At 37.4% G+C, this 27,507-nt stretch overlaps 2 protein-coding genes across 2 annotated transcripts in view; one reads left to right on the forward strand and one right to left on the reverse strand.

Moving 5' to 3' along the window:
- CCDC146 (coiled-coil domain containing 146) overlaps window positions 1-27,507 on the reverse strand; it is a 66,245-nt gene that overhangs the window by 26,366 nt on the left and 12,372 nt on the right. Inside the window, exons 4-5 of the mRNA XM_072355073.1 lie at window positions 7,643-7,725; window positions 2,819-3,028 (exon numbers count right to left, since the gene is read on the reverse strand). Coding sequence (XP_072211174.1) covers window positions 2,819-3,028; window positions 7,643-7,725 — 293 coding nt within the window. The remainder of the gene's footprint in view (window positions 1-2,818; window positions 3,029-7,642; window positions 7,726-27,507) is intronic.
- On the forward strand, window positions 20,940-27,314 carry FGL2 (fibrinogen like 2). The gene is made up of 2 exons (XM_072338698.1): window positions 20,940-21,678; window positions 24,352-27,314. Exons 1-2 carry the CDS (start codon window positions 20,940-20,942, stop codon window positions 25,056-25,058), a joined length of 1,446 nt encoding a protein of 481 aa, XP_072194799.1. The 3' UTR covers window positions 25,059-27,314.

A 27,507-nucleotide genomic window follows, 5' to 3' on the forward strand; every position in this document is an offset into this window, starting at 1 on the left:
AAGATGAAATACCAACTTCAGATGTTGAAAAATGTATCTGATCTGGAAAACAAAAATGTTTACAGAGGCAAGAAGGCAGGAAATGAAAGATGGAAGCAAGAACACAGAACACTAAGGAACATGGACAAGATAGTCAAATGACATAAAACCCCAACAGTGCTATCACTCTATCACGATCACTCTGCAGGAGAAAAAGAAGAGATTACAGAAACAAGGAAACAGAATGTCTGCAGAGGCTCTCGCTTCCGTCTAAGCAGGCAAGATCTTATTCAGGACTCCTAGAAATAGATAAAGCAATAAATAAGAGACATGGATTCCCTTCAAAGTCTTTCCTCCCTCATGTTCCATTCAAGAAGGTAAATAAGCAGTATGTTTGTTTTCAGGCTAAACAGCCATTAGTCATAATTCCCAAAGTTTTGTTGTAAGTGCCAAGCACAGCTGGGAGAGTTATGTTAACACAGTTGGACAACGAGGGAAACTGCTCCAGGGAGATCGATGGCCAAGAGAGGTCAGACCATGAGATGAGTTTCCATCCTTCTGAGAAATGAAGGGAACCAAGCAGGCACCTAACACCTTAAGGTGACTCTCAGATATCTTACAGTATCTGAGGTTTGCCCTCAGGCTGTGACACTGCTCGTGTCTGTCAGAAGGTATAATTTTATTATGTGGAGAAAACCATCAGGCACAGACTTCTGCATTTTACATCAATGCTTTTCTTAGAGAACCTGCTACTCACTACTCTATTCTGCAACCTCAGTTTCACTTATTTTACTTGAACCAACACATTCCTTCCTTACAAACATATTCACATCTGCTATCTGTTTTTCTCCATAGCCATTTATTCATTCCTCACACTGATATGTAACTCTGACAGTCCTATTCATTCTACCCTTCTTTAACAATAAAATCCCTCTCCTCTCTGGCAAGTTAGTGCATTCTCTCCCAGAATGCAGATCCACAGATAAATGAGGCGTGTTTTTCTCACACCAACCCTAATGAATAAGGAACACTTAGAAACCCTGAGGCTCTTCACTTTAGAAAGCGGATGAATGAGGGGGAATGCAAGAGATCCATCAAACCATCCAGCAGCACTGAAGATGAATGGGAGTCCAGATGTTTGGCCTCACCCAGTACAACTACCAGCATGAAGTGAAGCTGCTAGGAGTCAAAACAGATGAGTTAGGCTCAAAACAGATAAGTGGTGGAAGTGCTTGTGGAGTTAATCTGTGGAGCTCATTGCCCAGAGTGCTGCAGTGCCAGAAGTTTATATTGGCTTAGGAGGAGACAGGAAAAGTTGAAGGAAGAGGGATCAACCGAGGATTCCTAAATAAAGAGGAATGCATTTGGCTCATGAAATCTCTGTCTCACAAATGGATGGCTGCTGCGCTTTTGGTCCTCTTAGATACTGTGCCATATGGACTTTGAGTCAGACCATACAGCTGGGTTTGATCTCATGCAAAGTAGAAGACCAATAGAGGAAGCTTCTTATAAAAGCAGAAGAACATTCTTTCACAGTATTGCTGACCCAGGCCATTCACTTTTAATTGATGCTATAAGATTTTGAATTCATATTTGAGGGTCACTGAAGTAAATGTTCAAGGGTAACTGAATATCTAAGCTGTGTTTCTGCAGGACATAGAAATCCTTTGACTAAAGGCAAAAGATAGAGTATGAGTAGATGTCCCCTGATCATACAAAGCCCACCATTACTTTGGAAATGTAACACAAACTTATGAGAAATGTTTGTAATGCATGAGGGGAAATGGGTCAAAAAGCATGAAATTTTGAACAGCGTGTTTCTGGATTGCTTGTAGATTTCAATACATTCTGTATTTAATAATCATTTCAGGAAATCTCATGATGCTTAGTTATCTCATAGCAAATAATTTTTTCCAGATGATTTCTCTATTTCTCCCACTCCCAATTTGCTTCCTTCTCAAATTTCCCTCTTAGAGAAAACATTTGGCTCTTCAAAAAGTATCAAGGAAGAGCTGCCAGAAAAATCTACTCCATGCAGCTCATACAGTGCTCCTGATTTCCTTGTAGAAAATTAGTTTTAACTGCTGAGCTGCTGACATGCTGACATTACTTATCCAGCTTTATGTGCCAACTGAAGCATTGCTGGTTTGAAGATGGGTTAAAATATAAACACTCCACAAAGTGAAAATAGGAGTTCATCTCCACAGGTACACTTTTTAAAAGTACAATAATAATGCTTGTAATGTTACTGTAGAAGCGAGAAAGTACAATACACTGATGTGTAAATGATTCAATACAATATTTTGTGATAAATTTTTATAAACATTTCAAGTATTCACATCTTTCACAGCGAATTTCTCATTTCTCAGATGTGAGGGTACAGAAATGCTTTTCCTACTTTAAATATCTGAGTAGAAAGTCCTGAATAAAATGTGTTTTTGATGTTAAAAATAGTGTTGAGCCTATTTATGACATCGTTTCCGTAAGATCCCAATCACAGGGCTCTGAGATACTGTAGCCATTGGTATTGAAGGTGTCCTAGACTAGAACTGGTGCTGAAAGTTTTGCCTCTCTAAACATTAATTGTACAACGTGATAAAAGTCAAGCTGCATTTCAGAGGATACCTTCTAAAATGAAAATTATCTACAAACAGCACACAGGAGTAATTTTATTCATCACTGAAATGTCATTACTAGGCAAGTTTGTTTCAATTTGCTTAAAAACAGGTGTCAAGAAATACATCCATGTAAGGCAGAGAGGAAACTGAATTACGTTCTATGTTATTATCTCTTAGACAAATTATGACAAAACAAGCAGAGATTGACCGTTATCACCTACCATTTCATCCTGTACTGAATTTCATGCTCTCTTTCTTTAATAGCGTTGTACTCATTTTGGCAATTAAGAAGCTGTTGCCTTATTCGGCAGACTTCACTGGAAGAATCTTCAGGGAACTGTTCTGCTTTTTCCAGTTCATGCTGCTGTTGTTCCAGGTCTACACTAAGACGTTTGGCTTCCTGCAACAGCTGGATCTCAGATTCCTGTAAACTACATTAAGAATTAAAACTTAGATCTAAGCAATAGGAAGCACAAACTTTGTATTTACATTTCTTTATATTTCTGTAGCATATAAAGCAATGCTTTGGAGATGAGACTGCATTAAGTCCTGTGCAATCTGGTTGGATCACATGGCTGACCCCGATCAAACAGGAGGTTGGACCAGAGACCTCCTGAAGTCTATTCAAATCTGCGTTTTTCCGTCGTCTCATGAGAACAGTAAGACTTATTGAAAGGGGATTTTCTGCCTCTAACCTCTAATTTTAACCAGATGAAAGATGGTCAGTTAGTCCAAGTTATTCAAAGTTATTCATCTAGCACCTCCTAGAAACAGTGAAGAGACAGCAATTCTTTTTATCCTAAGGGGCGCATGGTATCAGCTAGTGGTTCAACTCACAGATTACATGGCAGGCATTCTGAATAACTGAAATACTCTGGAGGGAGAAGCAACATTTAACTGCGTAGCTCCAGTAACTGCACAGTGTACAGAAAAGAACGGAAGTGAAAATCTGGAACCTTTGTTTCCTGGCATGAGAAAAATGCACTTTCTCTCCTATGTAACCTTTTACAGCAGAGACAAGTATGAAGATGATAACCAGTCTTAGGGTTAAATCCTAAGCAATTACATTCAGTAGCAAAATTCCCATTCACAGAGAGTAAATGTACCCCTTTCAGCACAAGTTACTGTCTTAAGAATGCAAGAAAGGGATTTGGCCTACAATGCAAAATGTTTTATCACATCAGTGTGCTGATGATCAGGGTGGTATTCACCAGTACAGGGCCCAACCTGGGCTGTAAAGCACCTCAGTGTTGGACACGTACCCAGTGCTGAGCCATGTGTGGCTGTCACTAGACTGTTACTAGCTGCTGAAGCAGCTCACCTGGTGATCTCAGGCTGCAACTACATTTTTGGACTTCTCTGGAAACATATCAGTGGAACTGATCAGTTATCTGAAATCACCTGTGCCACCAAAGTCTGGCTTCGAAGAAACAACAAATTGGATTATTCTGTCAGTGCTAAGAGCCTGGTACTCATAATATGCTTATGAGCCTGCATGGTGAAAGCCAAATAATGTTCCTTAAGAGCTGATATTAAAATGCACTGGTAATTATGGAAGAGTCCTGTTGAAGTGCAGCATGAAAATTCTTATGCATTGTTTGACATACAAACTTAGTCTTCTTCCTGTAACTATCATTGTACGTGCCTTCTCAATACCATTAAATTGTAAGCTTTGTACAATGGCACGCTGCAGTTAGTCAGAAGTAATGAAGAAGAATAAAGAACTCAATCACTTGCCCTTTATTAATTAAAAAAAATGTAATTTATTATTTTTTAGAGTTTATAATCTCCTTTACTGAGAATCTATACCAAATTCTAGCTCAAAGATGGCAACTGTGAGTACATTACAAGCTAAGTAACAACAAAATTACATTACACCAAAGAACAGAACTAAGATGTTAACTGTAAAGCATAAAATACACAACTAACTACACGGTACAAACATGGCTGAAATGACAAAGAAGGAAGAGTTTTGTTTTGTGTAACACTTCTAGTTAAATTACCACTTCCTTTTTTAGACCAGAAAATAAGAAAACCACAGACAGACAGGATACAAGAGTGTGTCTTTATCAGGAACTTCGTGCTTTGATGTATTTGCATAATAATATTTCAAGGGGAAAATAGTTTGAGATGTCTATGGAAGATCCTAAATAATGCTTAGATCTTACTTAAATAAGACAAAAAGAGTGAAACTGATGTGGGGAGAAAATATGATCGGATGCAATAATACACACTAATTGATAAAACAGTTCTTACTTTAAGTGTAAGTTCTTCCATAAAAACAAAACTCTTATGATTTTTTTTTTTGAAGGCAATATTATTATTTGTGTGCCCCGGTGGCGCAGCGGTAGAATTCCCGTCTGCAACACCAGGGGGCCCGGGTTCGAATCCCCCCTGTGGAGCAGGGGGTAGAAGTGCCGCTCTGCTACACAGAGGGCTCGAATCCCGGGAGCTGGACTCGATGATCTCTAAGGTCCCTTCCAACTCGCACAATACTATGATACTATGATACTATGATTAAGAAAAATAAATACAAAACCCCAGAATCAAGTAGTGAACCTAGACCAGATCTTGTTCCTTATAGTTGCCAACAGTACTTTTTCATGAGGTTTAAATTCCAATGAAGAAATGATTGAAAATCTACACAATGACAATGCTTAGAACCCCATGCATACAAGAATATGCTTTTGTAGTCTGATGTAGCAGCTTTTGGATTAGTGAAGTGACTAATAACTTCATTTAGGCTTAAGAAGATAAGATTCCAAAACCGTCAGTGAATTATCATTACTTTCTTGCAGCTTGTTGTGTGAGAATATTTATATTTGGTTCCTCACTGGGCTTTGGGCAGCCTGATCTAGGGAGAGATGTCCTGGCCCATGGCAGGAGAGCTGGACTAGAAGATCTCTAAAGGTCTCTTCCTAAACAAAGCATTCCATGATTCTGTCATTTTGTGCAACTCACAATTGAGCCACACGTCTGTGTGGCCAGAGAGGTTTCCTAGGGTGAAGTATGAGGTCTGGTAGTTAAGCTTCAGATGCAGCCTCACTGCAAAGCCGATGGGTGAGATAACAGCAAAACAGGAAGGCAGCCTGTTTGCAGAATTTGAGTAGTGCTTTCAGCAACATGTAACAGCCTGAATCTGTGTGTCAAGGATCTTGTCTGCCAGGTGACACCTCTCAGCTTTTCTGAATACCAAATTAAGTAAAACTGAAAGCAAGAAATAATCAAGTATTTACCACTAGGGAAAGGACCACAGTATGTGCAAACCAGTGTGTACTCCATCAGCAGCCTTAAAACGATCTGCACACTTATCATTTCACTCATCACATTAGACAGATCTGCGTTACATACCACGAGATCATTTGCAATAGTTTGACAGAGCTGTCACAGGGGTCTACACTCCTTATGGCACATAAATCTCAGGTTGTTCCCTCTGAGATAGTTGTATGTAAAATTGTATTTGTAAAATCATAGAACCACAGAACATCCTGAGTTGGAACAGGCCCACAGGGACTGTTGAGTACAACTCCTGGATCCACACAGGATCAACTGAAATTCAAACCCAGTGTCTTGGGAGCATTATCCAAACTCTTGAATTCCAACAGCTTGGAGCCATGGCCGCTGCCATGGGGGGTCTCTTCCATGCCCACCTCCCTCTGGTGAAGAACTTCTGAAGTTTCTTAGCTACCATTAACTGGTAATTAATGATTGGAGGCACAGTAATGGTACAGACGAGGAGAGGATCAGACTGGACATTAGGAAAACTTTCTTCACTGTGAGACTGGCCAACCAACAGAACAGGTTTCCTAGAGAGGTGGTTGATGCCTCATACCTGTCACTGTTCAAGAGGCATTTAACTTTTTAACTCATTAACTTTTGGTTAGCCCTGAAGACAGTTGGGCTAGATGATCTCTAAAGGTCCCTTCCAAATGAACTATTTTACTCTAGTCTAGTTTAGTCTAGTCCAGTCTAATATTCAGTCTGAAATTCCCTTGGCTAAAAGAAAGAACTACAGTCAGTTTGAAGACTTTCATCACTTCTTTCTGCAGCATCACTTCTTTCTGCACGTTCTTTCTTTCTGAATTTTTGATTATTGATTTCCCTTGCTTTCTTCTAGTAGGAGGAATTAATCTGTGGAAATTAGCATTAGTGCATTCATGCGTTAGTGTTTTGCTTTGACACATGGCTAATCCAAGTAAAAAGTGCTTTGTGACTCCCTCCAGTTGACTTTCTTGCAGAAGTACAGCAACTACATACTTCTGTGAGAACAATGAAAAGAACGAGGGCTATTATCTACCATCCAGCACACTTCTGGTGCATGGTTTAAAGTAGCTGGATGGTTTAAAGTAGTTTTATGTATGAATGGAGTTCAGTCTTGTTTTCTCTTGGGAAATATATACAGATGTGGTAGCTGTGAGTCTGCCCTGCTCTGGAGAGGCAAGAGAAGGGACTGTGGTTCCAACCCTGTGCCAGGCTTGAGCACTTCCTTGAGTAGAAGGAAAAGAAGAGGAAATAGTACTGTGTTACTGGAATGAATAGAGCAGCAGGGCTCCAATATTTTGCAGTAGTCGTTGTGATTAATATGTTCGATCCTGAAAGCACAGGATCCCAATGTTAAAAGTCTTATAGGTTCATCCTAATAAAATGTGAATCTAGAATAAGGCTTTGGCTGTGTAAAAGGTCATCTGACTTTATTCAGATCAGTGCACATCAAATATTTTGGAGAAACAACATTTAAAGCTTGTGTTTCCTTCAGTTGCCTTTATTATTATGCTAGTGTTAAAAAGTATGTTGTCCAAATGTGTGCTCAAGTGCCCCTTGAATCGTCATATTTAAAAATAGGTTTTTTTATTCTCTGTCACAGTGTAAGTAGTCACTGTAAGAAAGTTATAAGTGATAACTAGGCCTCAACCAGAAATTTACCTTAAATATGTAATCTTTGGCTACTCAAAGTCTAAAAAAGGCAAGGGATAAGTTGACAAATCCATTATTTGCACAGAATTTGCACAAGTGAAGATATACTTAGAGAACTGTAAATATTGTACCTTCTCACAGTTTCATGCAGCAGGGTGTACTTTGCCTTCAATTCAGCTACTCTGGAGCTGGTGAGTTTTCCAGCAGAAAATAGCTAGGGAAGAGAAACAGACAGTTATGCAATCTGTTAAGCACTAATATTTTCATTATGCTGTAATTTTTATGACCATAATTGACTCCCTTAATTTAATGAGGTTTTGGTTATGAAAAAGAGCAGCTTGGCTCAAGCTAGACTGTTCCAGGCCACAGAACATGCTGCCGTATATATCCGTGCAGGCCTTCAGCAAACTCCAAGAGCAAACTGTTCCACCTACCCAATGCTACAAAAGCCATGGATCTGAGTTGCAGCCTAGCCATCTCTTCAAGATTCTTCAGGTGCCTTCAGAGCAGTAATTTGGCTTGTTGAGCCAATGCTTCATGTAAGTAGGAAATAGAATATGGGCCCAATTTTGCCAGTGAGAGAAACCACTGCAGCAGTACAATGCCACCTGATCTGGCTCTATTGAAGTTGTACTGTGTTGATGGATGCCATAGCCAGCCTATTGGGGCAGCAAGTCAGATCTGCAATTTCACAGAAACCTGCCAAAATCGTGGTTGAGCAGGTCTTCTGAAAAAAGAAACAAATCTTAGTTGTCTTCTGATGCAGCAGCAGGAGAAGCCCAAAGTCCTTATGTCCCTTAGTCCTTCAGGCCCACAGAGAAATGCCTTTTCCCAAGATGAGCTAAGAACTGTTGAAGAGACTCACATGTGGCCTATTCTGTAGAAGCCTTTTTCTTGAATACCAAGGAGAAATTGTCCAGAATTAGTCCTCCAGTCAGGAAGCAGATCTCATGTGAATGTACCGGAGGAAGCATATATTATGTTGATAGATGTTTGATTGATTTATTTATTTAAGATTTGCTGCAAGATGCTTCAGGATAACAGGGACAATCTTTATTTTATATAGCCCTGAGAAAAGGAAAGCAGATCTAATCTGTTTTTCATTTCTTTGCATGAGATTAAAGATAAGCAACTCTCAGATATTTATTTTGGCATCTTTTTCAATGCTGCTCACTTGAGTTCACAGTACTGATTAACTCTTCTGTGAGAAAGAAAATATTCCCCCAACTCCACCCCCTCATTAGCCTCATGTGAAAGTATCATTGTTCTAATTAGGTATTATCTCATTACTGTCCTTTCCTTGTGTACATCTCATCTATGACTCTGAGTTCCATTTTAATTCCCGCTTAGCTTCTCACTGCAGACATAGGTCATGAACATCTCCTCAGATATAAATTTACACGTCCTTGAGTCTGTTTTCTCCTTTATATGCATTATTTTCCTACACATCTTACACTTAATTTCACAGTTCAGAGGTAAAAAGTCTGTTCCTACACAGTGTGGAGACACCTGTTCTTGAAAACTTCATAAGACAGGCTGTAAGGATAGCATAACCATCATGTCAAAATGAGGCAATAGTTGTGGAAACTGTCGTCACCATACAGTTCCCATTACCATCACTTTACCTGGGATCCAAAGATTTATTACTGAATCCCAGCAATTTGTTTTCTCCAAGATTCTTGGGAAGAAAGCAGGGAAAGAAAGGGAGGAAAGGTGGTGCAACTTGAGGAGAAAAATATTTGTTAAGGGAAGAAGGGTGCGAGTCAACTGCAGAAAAATTTATCTGGTGATAAATGCAGAAAAGAGGAATAAAATTTATCGTGATAAAACCAGTATCTAGATCTGTGATAAAGCCTAGTATCTAGAATGGAAATAGGGCCAAGAAATTGTTTGTCCCATTACCTGCTGGGAAGGCTACTAACAGCCCTGAAGCAAATCTCTTGCACTCATGGACATACTCTAGCTTAATGTCAGCAGCATGTAGGCAACAAGGAGGCTGAAATATATTAATTTTTGTACATGGTGCATAATCATGAAGAGCATACACATTGTACTAAACTGTTGTCATGGGATACGGAAAGGAGTATAAAATAGCTACAAAACAGCAGAATATTTCTGTCAAATGTAGATGGATGCCACTGGTTTAACCAAGGATGAGCTACGTTCTAAAGTATGAATGTAAATGTTGAAACACAAACATAAGTATGGACACAGTCATGAAAGACTGTACAGCCACTTTGAACATAAATATTTGTCTCTTAGGGCCAATCATAGTGTTCTTAACTGCTTTAGGATATTATTTTCACTGTGTTTCCTGCAATTAATGTGAGATGGCAAAGTCACATGTTCATTACCTTGCTTGTCTGACTGAACATCTGTGATTCTTCAGAAACTTGTGACAGATGACATAAAATGACTGACTGATTTTTTCAAGCAATGGGTTTCACTCAAACACCAAGGAACAGAAAGAAAGAAAAACACTAACCTAAATTTACTCTTCATTATAGGCATAGATATATGCCTATATGATATATATAGATACAGGATTTACTACTGAGTTACAGGAATCGAACAAATTCAAATTGCCTTCACTTAACCAATGGAATTTTAGGGTGTGACTTGGTCTCAACTAACTTTTCACCAGGTTATCAAACTATTCACTCTTAACAAACTGCTTTCTCTTTCTCAGGAAAGTAAAATCATGTTAACTCGTCTCCTCTTCAGCACATGATCTCAAGTTACTGTTTATTCCAGTAGTATTTAGTCATGTGCACTGCCATTGCTAAAGATTTGATTTACCCCATGACAAGACCCAATTCACGGGTTTAACTTAAGTTGAAAGCGATCTTGGATTCACATAATGTTCAAATTTAAAGCATGTTAACTATGCTAACTTTTGTTTTTCTCCAGAGTTTCTTAGAATATTTTATTATTCCATAGTACAGAAATAAAGACATTTTTCCTTCATGGCTTGTAATTGCAGACCTTGCATATCTTCTTCTGCGGGGACATGCTTCTGCCCCTGACATTCCATTCCAGGTCATCTCATCACTTATTTTTCCCATATTTTTATTTACAAGGGTAAAAGTTTTATGGTGGAGAACAATATAATCTAAATTTATTTTTAGCCAAAAAATAAAATACCATGTGGAGAAATCTGAGGGCAATGATCCAGAACAAATCTGTACTCATGAAGGGAAATTTTACTTTTATGAACTGACTTAAATAGGGACACCTGAAAGAGTGAGCATTATTTGCTTAGCTAGTGGTCGAAACATTGACTCTTAGTATGCAGCCTTCAAATCAAAACATACAAAAATTTACATCTTGCTTTTCTGCTTACGTTCATTTGGCTTTAAAAGAAGCTGTTGGAATCAGAATTTAAGTCATGTCAGTAACTTCAACAAAAAAATCTGAACTCCGGTAAAGCCAATATAAATATCAATGATAGAAAAAAATAAGTTAAACTGATTTAGCTGAAATGTAAAGCTCTGAACTGATTAGTCAGAATACAGCTTTAAGAAGTACACTGTAGACAAAGTCCAGAAGAATTGTAATAAAACTGAAAGATTTCCCTGCCTCACAAACTCCACTGATCTGTAGTAGGAATGGTTACCTGTCTCTGAATAAAGTCAAAGAAAAGCTTCCACCATTTTATTTGTATGGACTGCACAAAAACAACCGCGGAAGGGAAAAAAAGCCTATTTGATACACATACCTTGGTACCAAAGACCTTTTTTGCAATTTATTGCGAGAAGGAATGATTTGAAAAAGGCTCCGCAATTCTTAGCTGAATGGCATTTATTTTGTGAAGGAAAATCTTATACCACGTAACTGCATTTTACAGAGTTTACCCAAGAACACTGCCGTGAGTCCTGACATACTTTAATCTGCTTGTTAATTCTGTATAAATAGTCTTCCTTTCCTTGGCTTACAGACTTATTCTGTTCTGAAATCAGAGACATGGGTAATATTTCTAACAGGACCTGTAAATCCATACGAGGTATAACAGTAATTCTTCCTAAGTCAGAACAGTAAAAATCTCAACCAGGAACATTAAACCCATATACTGAATTCCTGGATGCCAGCTGCCTCTGTAAACTACAGGTTTTGCATTTGGATCTCAGAGAAGTATATAAAAAGTCTTTTTTATAACCAGATGCCACAATATAAAACATTTGTACAGCTTTATTACTCAACTTCAGCATTAGATTTCTTTCTTTTATGTCTTTTTTTAAACACTGAAAGCTAAATTGGAACTAGAATTCATAAATATTTCTTTCTTACTTCTATTTTTGAATGTTGACAATAGATGAGTCATATTTTCCTTCGAGAGTCTGTCACCTTTGTCTTTTTTTATCATAAAAGGAATATTTTAACACAAGATAAGTAACAAATTAACTCTTAAGCATAATAATGTTGTTTCTGTATAGCAAACTGCTGTTGGCTGTGGGGATAGATGGAGTATAAACATCATTCTATCCCAGCCAGGATTCTGTATCATGGTAAAAATTTCAGCCAACTAATGTAAGTTAAATACACAAGTACGTGCAGTTCTAAGTGCGTACGCACTTTCATTAGTTAGAGGACCTCACCACTCTCCTAGTAAAGAACTTGCCCCTGACATCCAACCTAAATCTTCCCTCTTTCAACTTGAAACCATTTCCCCTTGTCCTGCTATTACTGGCCCTTTCAAAGAGTTTACTTCCCTCCTGATTATAGGTTCCCTTCAGGTACTGAAAGGCTGCAGTGAAGTATAATTTTTGGAATTATAAATAATAATCACTTTAAGAAAATGTTATGAAGAAAAACCCTGCAGTTCAGGCGAGTGCATAATGCTACAGCAAGATGGTGAACTGGAATATAAGTTGGAGGATAGTATAAAACATTATAGGTGTGCATGAAAGAAGGCTATGTGGAAGTAGATGTCTTGTACAAGGTACCTAACACCCTAGAGGTTTGGAGGAGAGATGCTTCCCAGAGTGCCTTAATGTTTCCTTTAGAAGTCAGCATTAGACCCCAGAGTCTAGAGGAGGTCCATGAAGATGATCAAAGGGCTGGAGCACCTTTCCCAAAAGGACCGACTGAGAGAGCTGGGGCTCTTACACCTGGAGAAGAGAAGGCTCCAAGACCTCATAGCGGCCTTCTGGTACCTGAGGGGGCCTACAGGAAAGCTGGGGAAGGACATTTTATCAGGGCATGTAGTAATGGGACAAGGAGAAATGGTTTTAAACTTTAAACTTTAACCTCTTTAAACTAGAAGAGGGCAGATTTAGACTAGATATTAGGAAGTAATTTACTGTGAGTATGGTGAGACACTGGAACAGGTTGCCCAGTGAGGCTGTGGATTCCCAGTCCCTGGAAGCACTCAAGGCCAGGCTGGATGGGGTTGTGAGCAACCTGGTCTAGAGGGAGGTGTCCCTGCCTACAGCATGGATTTGGAACTACATGGTCTTAAAGGTCCAACCCAAACGATGAATTCTGTAGACAGCAGACACAACAAAAATAGCAGTGAACTTCAGCAGTGGTAACTATATGTGAGTTTCCAGGTTTTAACTTCAGGAAGTAAGGTCACAACTTTGTTCAAGGAAAGTCATCATTCAACAACATGCAACTAAAGCAACTAAGGATAAAATAGCCAATGGTATTTACATTCCTCCACACATACAAACATTTCTAAACAAAAGTTTGTGATAATTTTGTCTGACTTTGTTGGATCTGCATTGGCCACTTTATGGAAACAAAAGCAAGAAGATGCATACAAGACAATAGTCCAGTGTTTAAGTAAGAGATTATAGTTAATGTTCCATTCCCCAAGATGCAGTCATAGCTCATTTTATTGCCTGTAAGATCACACATTTCTAACTAATACAGTAGTTGTCTTCTGATGAATTAATAATGGTCTCTATTGAAAACAAGGAAAGAGTGAGTGAGAAGCTCGAGTAGTGAGAGAAAAAAAGAGCTTGTGAATGACAACTGAAGGTGTTTTTTTTCAGTTCTGTGTTAGCTACACTGCTCTGGAAAGAACTGACATCACTCGGTTATACAGGCTGGAGTGAATCTGAAGTCTGCAGTTTGGTGTGCAGCCAGTTCTGTAATTGCTGAGCCTTCCAGTCCTGTTTGTATCAGTTATTCTAAACTGCATTTTGCTTTTCTCAGTTTTTCTTTCTCATTATACAATACACCGGGACTTCAGACATTTTTAAACAGACCCAACTTTGCTAGATAGTCTGGGTATGCTAAAATACATTTTCCTTATCTGAATTGAGAATTATTGGAAACTGGATGAAGATTTGGCTGCTGCTCGTAGGTGGCTGCCTGGAAATTCTTTTTTACTTTTATCCTCATACTCCCATAAAAGTAATTAGATAAAAAAAATAGGAAAGCATGTATCTTTTTACTGGATTTACTTTAACCTTTCACTTTTATCTTAATTTTTCTGTTATATTAATTTTATACTATTACATCACCCTTTCTTTTACTTGTATTTAACTAAATAACAAATTACACAGCACTGAGTGGGATCTTCTAATTTTGTTATGGCTTTTTTTGTGTGTGTTACTTTGTATTGGAAGCAAAACAGAACAAATTAAAAACCAACAAATTTGTTTCCTTCAAACAGTGAATTAATGACATAAATGCACTGCCGGTTCTGCATAATTCTGCCCTACGATAAAGATTGTGGATAAAGATTTTGCTGAAAAGGACAGGAACCTTTTAGGTACAGGAATCCATGAGTAAAATGGAAGAATACTTACGCCCAAAAGCCAAAATCACTTGTGCTTAAATAGCTGTTCCATACACTTACATAACTCTTTCCTATAACCTTACTAGCAATAAGCTTTCTAACAACAGTTTTTCATCAGAGATCTCTTGAAAATCTCTTGCAGAAAATTCCAGGAAAACGTGAGCAATATCCAAGAATGCACTGGATCTCAGGGAGTTCTTTCATATGCTTTCAGCTTGACTTCTTGTCCACTAGCCCCTCACATGGGACCACTCTAGTTTTTCTGAGGCAGTAGGTGGGTGTAGATAAGATGCTGATAAGAAACAGACATCAGAATACGAATGGGAAATAAGAGTGTAGAAAGGAGAGCATCTACCTGATAAATAAGGTACACTTCCATATGAGCAAAACCGGAGAAATCCATCTCTAAGTACATTCAAATCTGTCCACAATTACTTGCTCAGTTTTAATAGATTATATTCAGTGTTTCTGTGAGTTTCCAAGAAACTCACCTGTGATTTTAAAATGCATTTTCTTTAACTCCAAGATGATGTAAATAAGAACTATAAGAACATCGACTTTCCCACTTTTGAATTTCAAGGGTTATAAACTTCTTTCAGAACTCCCCCTAAATAAATAAAACTAAGTCACGCTTTAAGATTCTGCAGTCTGAATACTGAGCTAATTCCTCACATGCTTTTGAAAAACATACATCAAGAAAAGAATGGAGGTTAAATATATCAATCAGAAAGGCAATAGTGTAATATCGATTACTCATAACATAAAGAAAGGGAATTATTTGCAAGCTTCCTAGAGAAGACTTAGTTTCAATATTCCCTAAAACTTGTGCATTTCAGAGAAATGATAGAGCCAACACGTGTTTCTCATTAAGCGTGCAGATACTGCAAAATAACTAACATGTATTCCAAGCTTTAACAAGACAATACCATTTTCCACCTCTTCTTTCCAAGCTGAGGGTTGTTTAGTTATAGCAAGGCATTCTGACTACACTTACTGTTCTTTGATTGCATAAAATAATCCAGTGCTTGATATTATTTCTTTCTTGTTTCAAACATCTGAAATGTCTCTTCAAACAAGTATTTTGTCTTATAATATGAGACAACAGAAAAAAATCCAGGGATTAAGATATTTCATAGTTTGTGTACACACAGGATTTCAGTACAGTATTGGCCACTTTGCAAGTGGCTCTTCGTGCCAACCTGCTGTGTGAGTTTTGGAATTTTCTAAGCTGTTTATTTGAAGAGCTCCTCTTAGTGCTTTTAATACTTAAACGTTTAAACATTTAGAGAAGAAAAAGAGCAAATGTTCAACACTGAAAGGAAAGATCTGTATCTCTGTCAACTCCTCTTATGCCCACACTGTTTGGACACTTATTGGACAGTTGGTATTAGCATAGGGAGAAAGCAGCACTATGAGACTATGTCTACACTGCAGGGCGAGAACAGGTACAAGTGTGCTGAAACTGTACTGTGACTCCTAAATTTCTATCCACAGTGCTGGTAAATAGCCTCCAGAGAATCATTTTCATCCTTTAGAAGAGGAGAGCTAGGGATATTTGCTGGTGTTTGACTTGTTTGTGTCTGATACTTCCAAATAATTTAGACAAATGTGTGGGCCCATGACAACACATTAAGTGACCCGAAGCTTTCTTCTCAGGTTCTGAGGAGCTGAAAATAATGCAAGTATTTTAAGGTTTGTTTTTTTTTTGGTATTTCACAAAATAGTTAAAAATGTTGCCGTTTTCTCTTTCTCTAAAAATTTAAATGCAACAAATAAGAAGATATAGATGCATTCAAATGTTGTGTATCATTATTTCTTAAAGAGAAGGCATTGAATTTATGTCTCTTTCAACTTTGCTGTCTAGAAGAAAGTGACTTAATTGCATTGGTTACCACAAAACAGCCCAGTAACCCAGTACACAAAAGTCAAATGCTAAAAAAGATGAATCTGAAGAAAAGATTAACAGCTACATTCTTTGTTTGGATATGGAGTCTCTTATAGCAATACACCACTGAAAGGCTCATAGTCTACTGCAGTACTACATACAGAAAAGCTAAATGCAGATGTTGCTGCATAAACCAGACAACACTGAAAGTTGGGATCATGTAAAGGCATAAATGAAATACATTAATATACCCTGCTATGGTAGGTGAAGCACTACATTGCATTATACAGGATTTCTACAGTTTTAATATTTTTATTATGTGTGGATCCCTCAGACATCCTTCAATAAAAAATAAACCGCCAAAGAGCTTTCTAAAACTAAAACATAACAGCTAGGAAAAATAATACCATGTATTCTTTCTTAAAGCATAACTCATAACAGTAATTTGTTTCCCATTTTATGGGAGAAAGAATTCTCTGCATGGAAAATATCAGAATACTTTCTATCAGTACTCTATAATGGATGAGAAAGCATTGCATCTAGTAGTCAATTGTGTCTTGCATGACTCACTAAAAGGGTGGGTGCCAGACTGCTAAGATAGGCATTCTAGGAGAGAAGGCAGCTTGCTTGCCTGCTTGGCCATGAATTTTGAAGGAAGCATACCAAGTTTCCAGTAGTCTTCCACCAGCTGGTTTTATTGGAGAAGCGCTTTGTAGGAATCAAACCTGAATCCTCCTGAAAGGATGTTCCAGGGAGAGGAATCAGATATATTAAAATCACATCTGCAGATGTTGTAGAAGGATCAGAATGAAGACATAGGAGCATAGTTTCATTGGTATTTTTCTTTCTTTATAAATACAGTCCTTGCCACAACAGAAGGAACGATGTTCTCTGACCATGTGAATTTGGTACTGTGTGATATTTTCACTTTTTTATATAAGTATCTGTTTAGGTCAGTGTCACCTTTTTGCTTGTTAACAGAATTTGCACAAAAAATGAAGACCAATTTAAAATGGTAAGTAATACATGCAGCTACTTGTTCTACCTGACTTGCATCTGAATTATCATATTAAAAATTTAAATCAAAGGGCACAGGACTGTCTGAGTTTTTGTGCCCTGATTTGTTCTCCTAGACACATGAGGAAATTGAATAGCCAGTAATAGAATCCACTGGACAACATATAGTCTGCTTTAATAAAGAATGACTGCTGAATTGAAAGAGAAAACTATCTAAAAGAATCCCAAGTCAGAATTTGTTTCTAGCATGGAGTTCTGGTCTATATCCCACATTGTGGGATAAAACTGAAGATGAATCTGATTACTTTTCAGCCTCGCTCTCAATATCCTGCTAACACAGAACCACTGAAATCTGACAACAAAAACAAAAACAAAACCAACAAAACATTCCTGCAGAAGTTGAATCTCAACACCTCCCACCTCTGCTACAAAAACGCTTTATGTGAATGAACTCAAATGTGCTTCAGGTTCGTTCTTACCTACCATTCACACTGCTTAAATGAACCAGGGTGTTTTGCAGCTCTGCTGCAGGAGATGGTAGCTCCCAGCATGTCAGAAGTCACATGGCAAGCTGTAGTATTTTAAATTGCCTTAGTCACTGGCTCAATGAACATCTGCTTGCAGTCTTGACTTTCTTATTTTCAGTTAGACCTACATTCCATGATCTGCCAGAAAATACAACAAAACTTGCTCCAAAAAATCATGGGAAATGGTTATTCTATTTTGATGAATATTGAATAAACAGCCCTAAGTAAGACAAGTTCGTCAAACCAAAATATATTACTGCTTTAACCTCACAACCATTGGGTAGCTCTGGGAATGGAATTAAAATCTTCAGTAGAATTTAAAAATATCCTGAGCTCTTGGTTATTTCCCTTATCTTCAGGAAGACATGTCAGTAAGATTAAGAACTCTTTCCAGCACACAGAAAGATAAATAAGGTATTGAAAGGAAGACTGAAAGGAATTAAAAAGCTACATAAAGAACCTTTTACCAGACGAAAAATCTTGATAGAAAATTCTCACTTGTGATCATCAGCTTTTTCTGCTGGATCTTTATACAGCTGGAAAAAATGTCTTAAAGATTCTTGTTTGGACTTTGTGATTGCTTAACTACTTGAAGCTGTAGTTGTTATACAGAACACTCTAGGGATCTAGAAAAGCCCCGTCTGAGAAGAAGAAAGTTGCTCATAAATAAACTCTGCAGTTCTATTTTGGTCTGGTCTTTATTTCTCTCATTAATTACTTCTGCCATTAGCTAAGCTACTTCAGCACTTTACAGTGTAAGATTGCTAAGTAACACTTCTAGGGGCAAAGACTTACAAAATCTCAATTTTTAAAGATCGTTTCATTTAAATCAAGGACAATAAGAGGCATGGAGTACAAAAAAAAGGCTGTATATAGTACTTTGAGTTCCTAAAGGAAGAATCGAGGCCAGTCAAATTGTTGGAAATGGACATTCCCTCATACAATGGGAAGAAAGTCTGGTCCTCGATAACAAGAGCTTTCCAGGTAGGTGAAGCATACAGTTACCTGATGGAAAGGATTCTTTCACAGTCCAAACAGACTGCTGGTAGTATAGCAGGAGAACACCAAACTAACAATAAAATCAGCATGACAGCAAAGCATCTCAGGATTACAAAAATCTCATCCGAATGAGGAAGTAAACATCCCAAAATGAAGGCGTGTAAGGGAGAAAGGAATGAATGCCTAAGGACAAAGATGTTCAAAGGGTTTGATACCATTGTGTTACTATCTGATCTTTCTTTCATTTGACATTCAGCAATGCTTAGAAATGTCTGCCCTTTCTGAAATTATTCAGCCCTGATGACAATTTCAGTGCAGCATAATAGACTTGTAATAATCTTTAATATTTATATAAACATTTGAAGGCAAATCATAAGATGTGGTCTACAAACATAATTATTATTAATTTTACAGACAAATAAATTTGTCCAATCTTAGGTCACACAACAGGTTGTAGAACTCACTGTAAGCTGAAAGCACAACAGCATGCAAAGGGAATATAACATACCAAATAACAAGGATTTAGGGAGTCTTTTGTATTTCTAATGCTTCTCAAAACAGGATGGTACATCTTTCTTTAGTTTGGCAATAGCAGCCATGCAGGAGAGTACGGCTTTTTTAGTCTGACAGAGAAAAGTGTAGGTTCATATCAAGCAAATGAAAATTCTAAAACTTTATTTGCTAATTAGAAACCTTAATTTCATCAGCTGCTGTGTATATTTCCATTTCATTTCCATCTGATGTATCTTTAACAAAATCAAAGTGATGGCATTGTTTTACATCCATATTGCTGTCCAGGGACCTCACTGCTGGGGAAATGGAGAAAGACAGGTTTAAAGCCCATCTCCCAGCAGAATGCAGATAACTGCTTTATGTAGGGAACGGAAAGTATTGCTTTAGCAAGTAAGACAATTAGTTGGCTTTTTTTTGTTTGTTTGTTCTTTTGTGCTTTAAAAACAAAACAAAAGGCAAAACAAGCCTTCCTCCTGTATTGTCAATATTTGCCTGTGGGCTCTATAAAAATGAGTAACATTCCAGAGATCGTGGACTTCCGGAGTATGTGTGTGACTGTCTGGTTAATAATTAATCTGTAGTATGAGTAATTTCAAATAGGCTTTAGGAAAATAAATCATTTGGGTTGGACTAATTCAACAAGAACTGGTGAAAATATTCTTTACTCATGCAGGTTATTTGGCTCATGACAGCACAAAGATGTGTCCGTTCAGCCCTACTTTCAGGCACAAGGAAAAAGACCTAAATCATTAAAACTGAGTAAGGACCATGCAAGACTTGTAAAGGTGGTTGTAGAACAGAAACAAGGAAGTAGATGTAAAGTGTCACCTGCAGCTGAAATATCCTGTTTGGTTTGGTTAGTCAGGCAAAGTATATGAATAACTCTTAAAGCTGATAAAAGGCACAATAAAAGAAAGAAAAAAGCAGGAGTACAGAAAGGAATCCTCCAGATTGATGGGCCCATACGAGCTCCTGCCTCAGCAATCAGCCTGGCTTTAGATTTAGAATTTGGAGCATTGTTCAGATCACCAGGTTTTGCTTTGGGTCTTCTGGCTATCTAAGCCAACATCTAGAACCCCAAGGAGGTGCTGTGGGTTTAAAATTCTCTTGCTTTTGCATAGAAATGTTCAATAAGCAGTTCTCAGAATCAGATAACAATGAACTGTAACTGTGAGGCCCCATATGAATGATGAATATTCCAGATATTCTAGACAGTGCTAGGCAGAACTGGGGGAAAAAAAGCTTCTTGTACTCTTTTCATAGTGACTCTGTATTGAAAAGTACTTGGAACCAAAACTAGATGTGTTTCAACATGCTGTGGAATTTAATTTTCTTGAATACTTTAACCAGTTAAAAAAAGTTTAGGAAGAAGGGGGCTCAGTGTAAGGGAAACTGTTGTTGTAATAAGGCTCAGACTGGAAAAGGGGCTGATTCTCACCTTCTACACCTGCTGTGGTAGAACAGGAGTCCGGTTTCCAAAAGCAGTTTTAGAAACTCAAATATCAAGACTCAGATGTTAAGAGACTATTATAACACAGAGCTAATAATCCCACTAAATAAACAAACAAACAAGCAAACCAACAAATCTGTGTACGAGAAATTACGCTGCATAAATGATCAGCACACATGCATTCCATCATTTTGCCTACATGCACAAGTTCTGAGTCAGAAGCAATCACTGAAACACGCTACTTTTGCCAAGCACTACCTACTTTGCTCTGCTATTAATATCGCTTGTGATGCAAGAACTCCCACCCATTTCTGAGAACAGTGCAGGCAGTCTGATAACTCACAGGCTTCAAGCTGCCCTTATAAAGTTGTTCCACTTTTGCATACTTCCTCATACTGCGAGTTTCTCTGCAAACATGAAGCAGCTTGTTTACTTAGTCTTGCTTAAGACAGCTCTCCTGGCTTTAACAAATGTGTTTGCAGTTATTTTAGAAGAAGAAAAGGATGCTAAGGAAGAAAAAACAACCGGTACTTGTCCTATAAAGCTCAAAACTAATGGGAATTGTGATGAAGGAGAGGACTGTCCGTATCAGATAAACCTGCCGCCAATGACCATCCAGCTACCCAAACAATTCAGACTGATTGAGAAGACCCTCAAGGAAGTACAGACCCTTAAAGAAGCAGTAAACAAGCTGAAGAAGTGCTGCCAGGACTGCAAGCTGCAGGCAGATGACAACCAAGAAAGAGACAGCAGTAATGAATTCCTGCCACCTAATGCAGAAACTCCAGCAGAAATCCAAGATAACAGAGTAAAGGAACTGCAAAGCAAAGTGAACAGAATGGCAACCAGTCTAAAAAATGCAAAGAACCAGATTCAGACGCTGCAGGGCCGCTTAGAGAAGATGAGCCTCGTGAATATGAACAATGTAGAACATTATGTAGACAGCAAAGTTGCTAATTTGACGTTTGTTGTGAACAGTCTTGATAACAAGTGTTCTTCTCAATGTCCAGCAATGCAGCCAAGCCCTGGTATGTAACCTGTTTGTTCTTAATACCTGCAACATACGCTTTCTGTGCATTTTACAAATATGAAGTAATCAAATATAGGTTAAGCAAATATCTGTGCTTCTAACTTTACAAAATAAGTATTTTTGCATTTACAGTTTATATTCCTGTGCAACTTTCCAGCTGCCACTAGAGGGTTACTGAGAGTTACAGGTGTTCAGTTCCTGCTATGGCTGTTCCTTATTACGGGACTGAAATCACAACATTTTAAAGGACATTTCTTTTCCCCTGTTCTAATGAACAAACATGAAAAATGAAGGTATTAGGTTACACTATTTATTAAGAATATCAAATATCAGCAAACTACCTGTATTTTCTCTTTGGCTGTAAAGGGACAAATTTCCTCCTTAGGTATGCCTGATAATACTGCATGTTTTTTTCAATGTGAAACTGCAGCTATTCTGAAATGGTCTGCAAGTCATTATTAAATATCAAGTGAATCTCATAAAATGTTTAGTTCTTAGCAGATGGATAATTAAGTTTTCTAACATCACAGCAAAAATCAGAAAGGCTTCCCTAAGGAAGCTTCCTAGTGGTACTTCTCAAGTGGGTAATATTTATACCACCATTTTAATGCTTAACCTTTAGTATGATGACAATATTTAGGTAATATAAAATAGAAAACAAGAAGTATTAACTCAGACAAATGCTTTTTCTTTCATTTTTTATCTTCCTGATGTTCACCATTCAGAAAGTACAACTAAAATAGCTTTTGCAAGGTCATGTAGTTTTTCTATAACATATAAGAACTTCTGCAAACAAGAAATATCCACAAGATTATAAGTGCATTCTAGCACTTAGATATCAAAAATGTGAAGATAGGGGTCTCTACAGTCAAAACAGAGAAATAACAGAATGCACTTCAGTTTTTAAGTCCCTGTGGTTTAGCATTCCTGCTTCAAAATGAAACTGTTCTTCTGTCTGCCCATAAAAAAGCTGAAAAACTGAAATAATGTAATAGATAGAAAATTAGCTACAACTTTTTCCCACATAAAAGTTTTTCCTACCTTTTCTGAAAATAGCAGCAAAACTTTATTTAGTAGGAGTTGAATTGGGTTATAAAATGCATTTTAGCTGAAATTAATACTCTCTGTCAATATCTGCTCTGCACCTTAGTTCAGTAAACACCTTAACACAAAGTTCAGTGAAATAAATGAGAATCTATTGTGAACTCAGATGTGGTCTTTAACTCTCCAATTCCTACACTTTATGCTTTCATAGATGTCCAGTTTTCTGCAAACAAGGAGTCCTGAGCCTCATCCCCTGCTGCAGCTTGAGAATGTTTATCCCTTACAAAAAAGTAGTTGAATTGTTTGACTTTTCCTGTAAAAATACAGTATTCAATTCTACAAATGAGCATATTCCTAAATTCAAAGCTACAACAGAGAGGAACAGTGTCTAAATGGTTTTGACTCAACTTAGAACTGACAGATGGAAAGGTCTCCATCATTTGTTTAGGAACATGGAATTATAGTACAGTGCATTCTGAATGCTATTGAACACAAAGTCATTACTAAGTTAGTAGATAACAAAATGGATTTTTATTCTGCAGGAAACATCTGGGGTTCTTTTTCGTGTGAATAAAATATATCATTGAGAAGGGGGAAAAAAACTGTGTTAATGGCAGATACCAAACCTTTTTCCTTCCTTTAAAGCCAGCAATGCCACATACACAGGAAAGCACATAACTCTTCTAGCTTCATCTTTCTAGGAATTGCAGTTTTACTACAATAGATGAGATAATTCTATAACATTTCTCCTGCTTCCTTAATTATTGTAATATTAACACATGAAAGATTCCTAATGATGCAGTATTCTGAATCATACTGTGGCTATTGAAAAACAGCCAGCTTAAAGTTATTCCCATATGAACAAAGCTTTTCTCTGACACACTGCCAGATAAAGATTTGAATTATAGACACAGTGTGATGGAATACAGTGAAATATTATCAAACAAAAGGAGCAAGCTTTAGAAAAGGAGCAAGTGGTAGAAGTGCCGCTCTGCTACACAGAATGCTCAAATCCTGGGAGTTGGACTCGATGATCTCTAAGGTCCCTTCCAACTCGCACAATACTGTGATAATGTGAAATATGGACTGAAGACACTGGTATGAATTTATTGGAGGTGATGAAAGGATGAGGAAAAGGGTAGAGAAAAGGAGAACAATGGAACACAAAGATGTGACCCTAAATTGGCCAGTTTTGACTTAAAAAGAAAGAACGCCATTTAAATGGTTTCTGGTAGTCATTTGATGCAGAGATCCTAGCTGATATCTATTACAGAATATACTTGATGGATAAAAAGCTTGTTCCTAGAACTGAAACTGCAGTAAGACTATTTCCTATCTAGAAGTCCAATCCAAAAGACTGAACATATGCTTTTACCTCTTCCAAACAGATTTCTTGGTCTTCACTCATTAGATGTACTAAAGGTAGATCCAAGTCCAAAATCATGGCAATATAATGGACAACTTTAGTTAATATTTGACTTTTCTTATTTAACCATGGCTGTGGAAATAATGAACTTGGTAAGAAAAAGAGACACATTTTCTGTAGGCCACATCAGTCTGGATAAAATTTTTGCTTGTTTTTAAACTGATGCTGTGTTTAATCTGACAATCTCTGTTTTTCCACCAGTTATACAGGTAATGCAGAGAGACTGTGCAGATCATTATGCAGCAGGCAAAAGGAGTAGTGGTATCTACCCAATTACCCCTGACCCCAGAAACGGCACCTTCCAAGTCTACTGTGACATGGAAACACAGGGAGGCGGCTGGACGGTGCTGCAACGGCGTCAGGATGGTAGCACTAACTTCAACAGAACATGGAATGACTACAAACACGGCTTTGGAAACCTCAGCAGGGAGTTTTGGCTGGGGAACGACAAAATCCACCTTCTAACAAAAAGCCAGGAAATGCAGCTGAGAATTGACCTCGAAGATTTCAATGGTATCAAAGAGTATGCCAAATACCAATATTTCTACGTGGCCAACGAGTACCTGAAGTATCGTCTCAGCGTTCACGGCTACAGCGGCACAGCAGGAGATGCTCTCCACTACAGCAAGCATTACAACCATGACCAGAAGTTCTTCACAACTCCTGACAAGGACAACGACAGGTACGCATCAGGGAACTGCGGCTCATTCTACAGCTCTGGCTGGTGGTTCGATGCGTGCTTGTCTGCCAACCTCAATGGCAAGTACTACCACAAGAAATACAAAGGCGTTCGCAATGGAATTTTCTGGGGCACGTGGCATGGTATTTCTGATGATACTCCCAGCGGATACAAGCAATCCTTTAAATCAGTAAAAATCATGATCAGACCCAAAAGTTTTGCACCATAATTTTAAACCTTTTCTTAACTAGTTTGCATTGGATTGCACTCAAGATCATACTTACTCAGTATTATATTCAGAATTCAAATATTCAGTCGTATTTGTCATAACATAGTTCTAGACAAAGTAATGTATTTCCACATGCATTTTTAGAGATGGTGTTTTCCATATATGTATGAAGGATGACAATTGTTGCTAAAACTTAGCATAGGTTAAGTTGTGGTATTGTAACATAAATATTCTAAGCATTGCTTTTGGTGCTTTTACTGTATGTGATACATCTACAAACTGTGTCTGAATGAACACCTGTATTTTTACCTGGATATAACTCAGAGGTTCCCTGATAACACACCGATTTGTTAAACACTTAGTATGAAACATTGTAACTCTGATCTTGCCCAACACTTTGTGTTATCATTCCTTCACAACCTCAAAGATGTGCTATCGGAATGCCAAAATAAATTAGGAGAAGTACGATACATTATTATTTTAAAAGGAGAAGGGAATAGAGGGCCACATGACAAGATAATATAAAAAAAGCTTGAGGAAAACACAGACTGTGAATGTGGCTTCTCAAACATTATTCCCTTTGTCAAAAACTACTCAACCAAGCTGGAAAAAGAACTGGATAAAAGCAAGAGGAAATAACAAATAGAGAATATAATGAAATATGACCTTTCATGCTCCTTTCAATTCTTCTGTCCATCTTTTGTGGGAGAAAGTAACTTTCATGTAGCTTATCACAGATTTATACAGGGCAGTGGACAGGTAGGAAGAAGACACGTCAGGAAGAATCCATGTGTTTGTATTAGTTCCTTTACATACCTACAAGAAATGCATTTTACTTTCCTTTCTGAATCTTTTAGGTGAGTCAAACATTGCAAGATGACACCTGTAGAGACTCAAGCTCTTATTTAAGTACTTCTCACTATATGTATTGTTAGGCCTTAAATTATACCTAAATTATATTTTGTAACACAAGATTTCATTCTTCCCATTTTCTGAGTTCTGATTTGCAATCTAAGAAACATGAGTAAACCACTGGCCATTAGACTCAGAAAATATGCAGAGGGTTTTTTTCTTCTAAAACAAACCAAAAGAAACAATGCACTTTTCATGTACTCTGGGAAGTGCAATTTAAAGAAACTGTTATTCTAGTTCCATTGTAGATACAAGCACAAATTTGCCTGCACATACCTATTGTCTATGATAGAAACGACAGGTCTAATGAATCTAATGTCTGATGACTAATATTCTGAGAGGAGATGCCAATTATCTTAGCATGAGGTATCTTGCCATATAACTAATAGCAATTCTCAGATGCAGATGAAATATACAAACACTGTATTTCTTTACTGGTAAAAGTATGGTTTTTACTGGTATAGCATTTTCTTGCTATAAGAGCCATTTGTTGGCTCCGTAAACAACAGAACTGTGCTAACAAACCCACGAGTGCACATCTGGCCTAAAACTTTACAAATCACACCTTAGTTGTTGTTAAGATAATATCCAGAACTATCATGGTTATAAGCTATGGACATGAGCAAAAGTGACAATTACTAAACAGCAGAGTATTAATATATATATTTGAGAGAGTAAATACTTTGAAGGATATTTCAGTGTGAAGTGTAATTTGGTTTATTGTATTTCATTTTAAAGACTAATGGAAGATTTTAATTGTAAGATGTATAACCTGTGCTTGAAAATGTTTTGAAGTCATAGAGTATTTATTTTGTGATAAAATGCATTGTCTAAAAAAAAACAACACAAAAAAAGCAATTTATGAAATACTGGTTAGAAGAGCAGATATCTAATTGTGTATGATTATATTTAATAATTTTGCACGAAATGCACAATTTTCTTCTACTCATTACATGGTAACTAGCTCTGTATGACTTACAGTATCTATAAGCTTCTACTTGAAAATGTCTTTTTCCTGCTAATTTGTTGGAAGAGAAACTGTTTCTTTTTTATCATGCTAAAAGGAAAAATTGTAAGAAAAGAATTTCATCAGGATAAAAAAATGTGACGGGTGGCAACTACAAAGACTCAAAGACTTGAGAAACTTCTTTAAAAAGATAAAATAAAAAAAGGAAAAAGAAGAAACAAAGAAAAAAAGAAAGAAGGAAAGTCTACCTGGAACTGTTGTAGCTGAATCTCCAGCAACGTGCATTAGCATTACAAAGTGTAACTCCATCTACTTGTTGAAAGCTTTATTTTATATTTTTCCTTGTTGTAAATAAAATTGTCACTCCATTAAAGCCATACAGTTGTCATAAATTTTTTGGGGGACTACGAAAAAAGTTCTCATAAATGGTTTACTGATTTTCTATAAAACTTGAAGCAGTCAGAAAATACAGGTATAGTAAGATAACAAAAGATAGCCTGCAAAGATATATGTGCTGTGTGACAAGAGAGTTACAGAATTGCTGTTAACAATAATTCTTAATGGATCCAT

This window comes from Excalfactoria chinensis, chromosome 1, assembly GCF_039878825.1.
Source record: "Excalfactoria chinensis isolate bCotChi1 chromosome 1, bCotChi1.hap2, whole genome shotgun sequence".
NCBI classification, from domain to species: domain Eukaryota; kingdom Metazoa; phylum Chordata; class Aves; order Galliformes; family Phasianidae; genus Excalfactoria; species Excalfactoria chinensis.